The 11,313-nt window shown below is 42.0% G+C and overlaps 1 protein-coding gene across 1 annotated transcript in view; it reads right to left on the bottom strand.

Annotated features, from left to right (window-relative positions):
- notch2 (notch receptor 2) overlaps nucleotides 1–11,313 on the bottom strand; it is a 78,374-nt gene that overhangs the window by 28,648 nt on the left and 38,413 nt on the right. Inside the window, 1 exon segment of the mRNA XM_010775211.1 lies at nucleotides 10,472–10,553. Coding sequence (XP_010773513.1) covers nucleotides 10,472–10,553 — 82 coding nt within the window.

Genomic DNA, 11,313 nt, shown 5'->3' with positions numbered 1-11,313 from the left:
TGCCTGCCTGCCTGCCTGCCTGCCTGCCTGCCTGCCTGCTTGCTTGCCTGCCTGCCTGCCTGCCTGCCTGCCTGCCTGCCTGCCTGCCTGCCTATTGCACAATTTAATCCAGGTGAGAAAAAGTATTACAAATATATTTAAGTAGATTTTGAGCTTGTTCTAATATGAAAGTATAAATCTGCTGACTCGTTTTGGATTCAGAAGGAAATAGTGGCTGAGTGGCATTGATAGGAAGTCTCATTGGAAAGTCCACAAAAACAGACTAACATGTTGTTGGTGGGTTTTTTCCATGAGATTCTTTGACATTTGCAAAATACAAGAACCAGCTTATTTTTTTTAAAACATGTTTATAGTTCATCTTCCCAACATGTTCTCTAAATATCTGCTATTTGCAGATGCTCATGGTAAACAGATAAACAACTTGTCAGATTAGTGAGGTCTGATCTTCAAAGACAAACAGACTTCATGCCTCTTCACCTTAACTCTGTCAGATTAGACATGGTCACCCTCCCTCTTCCCTGTCTCCGTCCCTGTATCAGGATGTCTGCAGTGCAACCCCCTACACACCCCTCAACACATGCCTTTAGAAACAAACACACACACACATAAATACACAAACACAAAGATGTCCCTCCCCACTCTGAACACAAACACAGCTTGGTCATGATATCACAACAAGACGGCCGTCGTGGGAATTAGGAGAGCTTTCTTCTCCTGGAGACCCCTCCCCTCCCCTCTGAAGGAGTAATGACATGGCCCTCTGCCCCGCGACATTCATCACTTTAGCAGACTGTCACACGAAGAACACCGTGTCCAGGTTAATACGCGGTTTGCCTTTCACTGGGAACATTTCACACATTTTCACTGTTAAAAATATGGGGAATATGAGAGGCATTTTCAGAGTATGAAAGGACATTTGAAACGTGGGGTTTGTTTTGTGTTAAGCTCGATTACACGTGTATCGAGCTTGAAATAAATTACTTTGAAAAATGTTAAATAATCTAACTTTTGCATTTAGTGAGTAATGTGGCCCTTTATAGTGTTTATCTACAGTCTAAAGATGTCCATCCTTCACGCTCAACATGTATACATTTACTTTTTAGTTCCGTTTCCTTCTATTTTGAGATGTTTATATTTGTTTATTTTCTACTCTTTTTTTTCACATTACGTGCAATGCAATGTTTTAACACGCTGCTGTTATAAAGACATTTTCCAATTTGGGATCAATAAAGTGAATCTCATTAATTTAGCATGTTCAGGAGATCACTAAAAGTGCACAAGAAGGATTTAAAATAGGTATTCAAATTATCCAGAGTTGCAATTTTCCCACATTTTACATTATTGTGAAAATCCCAAAGTGCTGACAAGGGAGATGCACCTTTATTTAATCAAATCGCTGCCATCCAACCGGTGTTGACAGAACCAAATGCCATGGCGTCATGAAGCGATACTTTCCTGTCCTTCAGGTTTCCCTGGCAGATAGAGAGCTCATTATTGGCCTCTGGCTGTATCAATAGAGCCCGAGGCAGACAGACAAGGCTGTGCATGATTCACATTATTGTTAGGGAGTGGTGTCTCAATAACACACTGAAACACTAGTCTGTCCCTGAACACAACAGAGCTGTCCGACAAACACCCAATCACACTACAGAACATAAGAATGTGCACACTGATGAATTCATACAGACACCTTCACACACACACACACACACACACACACAGCTCCACTTTCATGAACAACTCAGCAGAGAGGGTTTCTGCAGCCAAAGTCATCTATGGGATTCTTTGTTTTGCTCCATTAGGACTTTTCCCCCTCCTCTCCCATCCCCCTCCCCCTCCCCCCCCCCATCCTTCTCTTACTCTGTGCAATTTCCTGCAGCCCTTCTTTCCCTCTCTTTCTCACTCCTCCACCTCTCATTTCTAACCCACTCTGGAGGTGTCAGGTTTCTACAGCTGGTTCACATTAGCGCCCCCATCTCACGCACGCACACCCCTCCCTCCTTCTCTCTCTCTCTCTCCCTCTCTCTCTCCTTCGTCTCTCCTTCGTCCTCCTCCTCGTCTACCTCATGCTGACCTCTGCCTGTCCTGGCTGGCTGTGGGGGCTTCAATGAGCAGAGAGGGGTGTGTTGATTTGTACTCACTCATGTAATGTCTCCCCCCCTCCTTCATTCCTAATTCTTATGTCCGGAGCTTCCATACTTTCTCCTCCCATTCCAAATCCCTAATTCCCCCTTTCTCTTGTGCTAATTCTCTCCTCCTACTTCTTCACCTTCCTCTCCTCAAAAACAACCCTGCCGCCCGCTCCTCCCGCTCCGCCCGCTCCTCCTCCTCCTCCTCTTCCTCCAGCAACTATTCTAGTCTCAGCAACGCTTAATAACTTCATGATGCTCTCCCCCTGCGGCCATCACACAGACACAGTGTGAGAGTTGTGGGAGAGCATGAACCAGCTCACATTTCAATCCCTGGATCATTCCCCGGCTTGGCGAGAGCATAGGTGGCCTATTCACTGTACTCAAGTCCTGTGTGTGCATGCGTAAGCGTCACAATTCAAGTGCAAAACACGTTACTGGCTTTGCTGTTGCTTGAATGCCTTTAGGTTTGGTGGTGAAGATAAATGAGAGACTAAAAAAAAATCCTTTGCTTACCATAGCGATTCTAGCTGCAAGATGTCTGGTAGATTACTTTAGGAGATCTGCCATGACGACAGTTCCTAACACTCCATCACAGCAAGAACTCGCCAGAATTATAATCAAGAACACATGCTTTTGTTTTGAAACAACAGTCAAGGGCTGGGCGATATGCTTGAAATCAATTTCACATCTTCCCAACATTTTGTTATAAATCCCACGGTACGGTAAATCTATGCATAATCACAAAGACAATAATCAATCTAGTGTTCAAAGCAACACACTTTGAAAGTCATTATGATGTGAAACTCAAAATCAAGAACTTTTCGACAGACATTGTGTGGACTGGTTGGTTGAGATGAGTGTTTGCTGTCATATCAGAACTACATGGAGCACAAAAGAGGCTTTGGACTTGTTTGACCTCAAAGCTGAACAAAGGAGCTCCCAGAACTAGTTTGATTGTTCTCATATACAATATATATCTCGATAGCAAGTTATACCAGCATGTGCCGCTATTTCTTCTACCTCGATTCAGAAAAACATGTTTTCCCTTACGCTTCAAATAAAGACCTGAAATGTATTTGCGCTTGTGTAACTTCAGTTAAGTGTTTTTCTTTTACTGAAGCACTATTTTCTCTCCTCTCATGTGTTTCACCGGGGGCGGGCTTTCAAACACACTTGTTGATCTCTCCACCGAGATAAGTAGCTGTTTTCACAACGTACGACTGGAAGCACGTACATTCAGGCTGAAATTCACCTGTGGGGTTCTGTCTGGAGACGCGACACTCAAAGTAAGAGTAGAAGCGCTATGAGTAGAGACAAGTCTGCTCACCGCTTGGCTATTGTATGCAGTGTAAAATGCCATAGGCTTAAGCTAATAGCGGTGACGAGCCAGTTGACTTACAGAGGGGCATTGATGCTGTAAGTATTGAAACTTGACCTAAAGCATAAAAGTAATGCAGAGAAGATCAAGAGTGCCACGTGTGTGGGAATCTCTTCTACTCTGTCTCCGTTGCAACTTTCAAATATTAACAGTCATAAGTGGCCAATCCAAGAGGAGTATATGCAAAATACTGACCAAATTCAAATAGGTTTCTCAATAATGCCACTGCCTTAACCGAAGCACTACATCCAGGAAGAGCACAAGAAATACAGATATCACAGAGACGGAAAGTCCTGCCAGATATCTCTCTCTACGATCGCAGTGTAGTGTGTTGTTGGGTCTGCAAATGGTGTTCAGGCAGCAGAGAGCCATTGAGGTCCATACATGCCGGAGTAGAGAAAGGGCTTTACATTGGAACATTGAAATGCACCTAAAGATAGAAGTCCAATTATGGTGCATGGCAGAATATGAATGTATTACTTAAAAAGCCATTGCAGTTTTAGATGGAAGGAGTTTTGTGGCACACACAACCCGGCATAGTATCGTTCTAATGTTCTAACAGTGAAGCAGAGGCAGCCGACATCTCTTCACAGAGGACGCGTGCAGAAGGAAGTTTGAGAGTGATGACAAAAAAGCATAGAATTAAAGTCAAACTGTTAAGCTGAAAAGAAAAAGGAAGGCGGCATGTAAGAAACTGAAAAGTAATGATAGAGTGAGACATGCAGAGAGAAAAGCATCAGTGTAGGCAGAATAAAGGCGTGCAGGGCAGGGTGGAGTCCAAATGAGGGACATGTGGTCAAATCTCAGGCAGTGTTTAGAAACATGGTGCTCAGCACAGGACCCATTCTCTCTCTCTCTCAGCGCTCCATCTGCCTGCCTCACTATCTTGTTCTGTCATTATCCGCTTTTTTCGGTTGTTTAATGTGGAATCTCCAACAGAAGCTCGGTCAGCGGTTTCTTTTTTTTTTAAAGAATTGTAGTATAAAACTAAATAAAATAGTGCCATGACTTAACTTGAAGACACTCGTAGTGGATTTTCTCCTAGCTCATTTGTAATACAGTGTGGGATTACTTAGTTGTGTTGTTTGAGGGTCAGGCCCACTGGCACACGACCACATGGGATATAACAATCTCCTTTTGAGTGTCTTTTATGATCACCTAAAGTTGACTCAAACCTAATTCAAATGGAAGTGATAATAGTTGCTTTACTTTGTTGACTGATTTGAATGAAGAAGTGCTAAACCCTCACACTGGTCGGACACACTATGGTGCCTGTATGGAGAACATGTGACCTAGTGACAGAACTGAGGTGCTTTTGCCCCCACGGTGTCAATGTCAGTGTGTGACAGATGGCCACTTGTCACCCTACTGTATGTGGGTTTATGGTCTGGTTGCCACATTCCCCACCCTTTTGTTAGGCTTCCTCTTTCAGTGAGCCGGTTTGAATCTCCAAGCAGCCTGATGTGCATCTGCATGTTTGTTTGTTTTACCCTTTTGTTTGTTTATCTGAGCCTGTCTTTTACCGTGGTGATGTTTAAAAGAGAGGGTCAAATCTCAGTGACCCTTGACAGAAGCATGTGTTATTACTGGTGCTGAAAGGATCAGTCCATTCATTAAATGACAGGTAATTAAATGGCCATTATTAAGGTATTTACACACAAACACCCTCAGGGTCTGAGAAACTGGGATCACCATCTTTTATAAATCAAACAATTGATTCATCTAAAGATGTATTTGATGAATCCATTACAAAGTAGCACTAAAAAGCAGTCTTGCCATACTACATTAGACATGTGATTTCAAATGGTTATGTACCATTATTTTTTATAACCATATATATGTACAGAAATGTCGAAAGCTAGGGCAGACAACGAATAAAAAACACATCAGAAACCTTGCTTAAGTCGTCAATTGACTTACAACAAACCATTAGATGTAGAAAAAGTCATTTTGTCCATTGATGTTCGACACATCGACTCTCAGGTGGTGCCTACAAACAGCTCTGGTGCTGCATGAAAGCTTCATAAATACATATACCCAGGGGTCTTAGACACACACTCAAGATATGACTTTTCCATGACCACCGTATTTAAACTGTATATGACACGACTTCTCTGAACTGCAGGACTCTCAGCATGTGAATTCGCCCTGAGCTCAAGGTGCCTCTGAGAGACACACACAGAGAGAGAACATACACAGTCGTATTCATGAAGAAACTCTTATCAATGTGGCTCCTGTCCAAACCACATGTACACGGCTGTTTGCTGGGCTGTGGGAAGGAGATAAGTATTTTAAGGGTAAGAGCGGGAAATCACTGCCGGTGCTTCAAACTCCTACTCCATTGTTTGTTGACTTTAGTTTGGGTCATGTGCCTAACACATTTTCTTTTTAAAGGAGGAAAGGAGCAGAGAGGAGGGGCTGATTTTAATCATTTTCTCACATCCTTTTCTTCAGAATCAGAATCAGAAACGGGTTTATTGCCAGGTAGGTAGACACGTACAAGGAATTTAACTTGGTGTCGTGATGCATACATAAAAGTAAAACAAGAATGAAAAAACACAGATAGAGAACTATTTTAAGAACACTATAGTATCATTCATGTCTGTCATCCTCCCACTTTGAAGATGAAAATGAAATATACAATTTATATATACCGTAATTTTCGGACTATAAGGCGCACCTGAATATAAGCCGCAGCAGCTAAATTGAATGATGTGTACATATATAAGCCGCACTGGACTATAAGCCGCAGGTGTTTTAATGTTTAATTACCATATGTAAGGGTTCGTGCACAGAGGGGATTGTCGGGAAAGAGATGGCTGTTTGAGGAAGCTCCCATTTATTAACATTTCAACAAACAAGTTGCATATTTGCATAACGTATTCAAGTGTTACCATTTAGTGCAATAGTAGCTACAGAACATGTGGCTGTGTAAACTGTACTGTATCACATAGCGTTTCAGACACACAAACTTTTCAACTTTCAAACTTAAACGGTGCGCTCCCAGCGCCCGTACCGGCAGTGATCTACAGCAGTGGTTTTCAACCAGTGGTACGGGGACAAACTGTCTCGCTCTCGTAATGTCTGTCTGTCTTGCTCTCGTTTTGTCTCTCGATTCCACTTTTACTTTTGCGCTCTACCTGTCTCACTCTTTTCCGGCCTCCAGCTTTTCCTGCTGGAGCCCGCCGCTTAAAGGTGGGGGGCGCGGACCGGCCATAGAGCCCATAGAGTTAAAGGTGGTGGACTGTAACCTGTAAAATCCATAGATTTAGGAGGTCCCCTAGTGGCCGTTAGCTGGAAAAATCCATAGATTAGCCGCACCGTTATATAAGCCGCAGAGTCGAAAAATGGGACAAAAGGCGCGGCTTATAGTCCGAAAATTACGGTAATCAAAACATATAATATATATGATTCTGAAATGGGCCTATATGAGTACTTTTGGTACTTTAAGTATATTTAGATGCCAATACTTTTTACTTTAGTAACATTTGAAATACAGGACTTCACGTTGCATCAGAATATACCTACAATGGTATTTCTACGTTTTACTTAAGTACAAGATCTGAGTTCTTCTTCCAACTCTGTAACAGTTAGCTTTCTTTGAGGCACAATTTGACAACTCGTAATGTTAAGCAAACCTCTGCAAAGACACAGGTAAATGAGAGGCTACAGGTACGACTAAAACACTGAAGGGAAAAAAAAGAACGTGACAATAATGGGGTTGTGGGAGATGGATTAAGGACCTGGGGAGTTGTCCAGAGGCATCTAAATCTCCGAAGCAGAGGGAGGGGCAGAGGCATGGATGGATGAGTGACAGTTAGATGAAGGAGGCGTAGCAAGAGGGAAATTACAATCCTCTTTCTGCTCTGCTTCTCCCTCGTCGACCCCCCCTCACTGCTCTCATCATTAAGGAGTTGTGCTCCGAGGCATTCCTACTCAAGTTACCTGAAAAGAGACATCCCCTTTCATTCGGCCCTTTCTCTTCCTCTGTCTACCCTGCAGGCAAATTCTAGCTGTCAGATCAAACAGGCAGCAGGTCTACACAACACAGAGACTCTCTCCCCTTTATTCTTAAGAAAACGTATTTTTTTTAAACAAATATAAAAAAGGCATGACAGGGACTGCAAGAGAAAACGAGAGGGAGGGGGGAAAAGGCATCGAGAGGAAGGGAGTTAATCAGTCTGCACCATGGCCCAAAAGCAGACAAAGAGATCTTGTTCTGGAGGGAAATAGGGTTTGGACAACGCCGTGTGCGTAGCTTCACTGTAGCTTCGACTGCTCAGGTATTCAGTCAGTGAGTCAGACTCCATGTTAGTGTCAGTAATCTTCCTTGGCCCAAAAACAAGACCACTGTTTGTATTATCGAAGCCAAAAGTTCATTAGAAAACATTCAGGAGTCTTTTTAGCAATCAGTTACAAACACACATATTTGGCAAACTTGTGACAGGCTGAAGTTCCCACAGAAACACACTTTCTCACACTCAGAGCTGATGGCTTGCAGTGGCACCGGTTAGACGGCTTTCCTCCACCCTGTTAGTCAGCTCGTCGACCTATCCCATGCACTTTAAAGTCACCCACATGTTTCATGTAAGAAAAAGAGAGACACCTGAGCTTCGGTTGCAAAAACCCATTTTCTTTTATATTTGTCATTGTCTTAGTAGTCTATCTTACTCATTTGCATGCAGACATCTTAAAAACGTTTCCTTTTTCACCTTTCCCTTCCCTTTTCTGTCTTAAATGAAAAAAGTGTTAAAGCCTAAGATAGAAAAAGTCTCTAAAATGAATTCAAAGTTGGAAAACAGAGACATACACAATATGTTGTGTTGTGTTTTCCAAGATGTATAGGCACTCTGCAGAAGAGGCAGGAGCCAATTTGCACAGAAGCTCATTCTGTTGCCAACCAAAACAGGGCCTCTTCTCCACTGCGTGCAGCGGGTTTCATTAGGAACATCAAAAACATACAACTGCTGAATAGACATTATTTTTAAAGTTTTTCGTTAAACTGAAACAAAGTAAGTCACATGGTTAAATGTCTCGTGCTTTTTTTGGCCCAGGCTAATGTAACGGTAAAAACAGATTTAACTGTCCATCAGTTGTCCTTAGTGTTCTCATATTAAATGTTTCATTACACAGTTCCATGCAGTCGGACGCCATGCGTACACAATTAGGCTGGTCAGGGCTAAAAGGGCAGAGCGACTGTTTACTTACAATCGGCTGCCTTTAAATGCACTGAGGAGACTAACAAACACATCATTTGATTTTTACACAATGAGCCTTTTGACCAGCACAGTGCAGATGGCCCCAGTCAGAGGCAAGTGCGTGCGTTTGTGTAGATGTAAATGTTTGCATGTGAAGAGAAAAAACTAAATATTTAATTGGTCTAACAGTAGTCCTGCGCTCTGTCAGCTGATTCTCCTAAAATGAGAGAGTCCTCTTTGTGTGTCTTCAGGGCTCCGAAGTGTATCTTTTATCTTCAATATCATCATTTAATACATAGAAAATAAAACCCACTGACTTCAGAAATGGAGACAGTTTGGCTGGCGAGAGCATGAGTAAATACAGCCGATAGTCTCACCTTTCTTGAAAAAGAAAAATGGCTCATTACCTTGAAAAAACAAACATGTCACATTATTATAAATGTCATCGAGGTCAAAGTAATATGAACAGCAAATAAATGAAACCTTAGAGGATGTGGTGAAAGCTTAAACAGCAAATGAGACGCATGCCAGCAGGTACTGGCATGAAGCCAAAGCTCTACTGTACGTCTGTCTCCCCATGGTAGCAACACACCTGTGAATTAGGGTGTGATTTTTGATGAGGATCTGTTATTTTAAAGTTATCTATCCAAGAAAATCCAATTATTTTTCATCCATCAAATACATTTCAAGTGAGCCGTCCTTGAAAATGTCCGGCTCCTAGCCTGTGTTTCATCACATATTCATTAACCTGCACACGCACAACACTCTAGTCCAAACGCAGCGAGACGATGGACCAAGTTGACGTAATGCGTCTACGTTCTCTCACACACATGCAGAGGCAATAGCCCCCTTTGCACCTGCAGTGCAACCTGACCTTCAATTAAACATGGGGGGATGTCAAACAACTGATTAAGGAATGTGCATTCTCCTTCACTTTTTTACAGAAATAGCAGTGTTGAAATTCCAAAAGCTCTGGGAACAGACACACAGTGCGATTCACAGCACTTTTAATGAAACATGAGCAGGTTCATGAACCAGCTATGGTGTGTTTTCATAGGGAATTTGGCTTGGGAGTGGCAATGCAATTATAAAGATAGCTCCGTCTTAATTACTAACTAGGCTAAGCTGTCAGAAAGTGGAAGGCATAGATCAAAACAGGCCACTGTTCTCCTTTACACTACCACACGTTTCCCTTAATGATCTGATTGCACCACCGATAGTAGAATTGCCTTCCTTGCAGGTTATTTCAAGTTTCCACCACATCATGCCGTGTGCCAAGAAAGTCTACACTCACATGATTAGCCTACTTTTTTGTTTTTAATCATCCAACCACGTTTTTCCACATGAATTACACTGAAGTTATTTTCTCATGTAGTAACATTATCTCGTCATTGTCTCCGTATTCCTAAGATACAACAAATTAGTGGGCAGTAAAATGTGTTCGTAACTCAAGAAGGCAAGTTATAAAACCCCGGATATGTCCTCAATGACATCTTGGACGTGGAAATGTGTGTATTGGTATTGTTCCCAGTACTGCTGTACTTTGTCAGACAGAGCAGTCTTTTATTGCCTCTTTCGTGTCTGAGCAAAACCTCATGGTCCCATGGACAGGCCAGGGTGGATCGAGAAACCCTTTTTCTGTTCTGGTTTTCACATCCAACAATCTCCGTATCAGCGGATTCTATTTCAGCGATCACATTTGTGTTGTGATTACAGCATGTGTTCAACTAAAAAGCCTTCATGACCCAGATAGTCGATCTTACCTGCAGTATTCGGTTCCATTTTTGAAGGTCAGACATGTAGCGTTGTTAACACAAGGTTCCTTATCGTTCAAACACTGCAACGCTGTAAGAGACAAGAGACCAGTTAGAAAGAGGCATTTTATCAGCTTAACAATTAAAACATTGGATAATACTTGTTGTGTGTGACATTTGATTGCAGGTAAATATAGAGACATGGTGATAATTCAAGGTTTTTTTTATTAAACCATTCACAGAAATATCTGCCTTCACACACTTCAAAAAGATCAATTTTGAAGTGTGTGGTGACTATGTTGCCACCTTAAATCAGAAAGAAGTTAGAGTAGTATTAGAACCTTCAGCTTGCTTATTAAAATGCAGTGATTTGTATATTGTCAAATGTCTGCTGTCTACTGTGCAATGTTTAACAGTATGCAGGTTCCTTTATGTCTTGATATCGTGTGTTATGTTGTAGGGCTGAACGATTAATCAATTTTAAATCGAAATCGCGATTTGAAATGATGCGATTTTTTGTTTTGATTTTTTTTTTTTAAATTCAAAAATGTTTTTTCTTGTGTGTCAGTCATCCACACCAATCAGAAGTGCTGTGCTCCACATTTACCAGCCATTGTTAACCAATCAGAAGTGGCCCATGATAGAAGGTGATAGACAGATTGATCCAATCACCTGCCAAGTATTTTTGAAAGTGCCTGCCCTTTCCAAATGGCTTCCAATGGAGCTTTCCTAGATGGTTTGGTGAAACAAACCATCTGAGTCAGGTTAGTAATGCTCCATCACATGTTTCTATTACAGGGTGAATCTTAAACTGAAGCTTGACTTTAAAGCAACCCAACGGAAGTTTACTT

The sequence above is a fragment of the Notothenia coriiceps genome, unplaced genomic scaffold, assembly GCF_000735185.1.
Source record: "Notothenia coriiceps isolate Sejong01 unplaced genomic scaffold, NC01 NC01_scaffold00015590, whole genome shotgun sequence".
Classification (NCBI taxonomy): Eukaryota; Metazoa; Chordata; class Actinopteri; order Perciformes; family Nototheniidae; genus Notothenia; species Notothenia coriiceps.
Note: the sequence above shows the minus strand (reverse complement) of the source record. Positions and strands in the feature narration are given on the sequence as shown.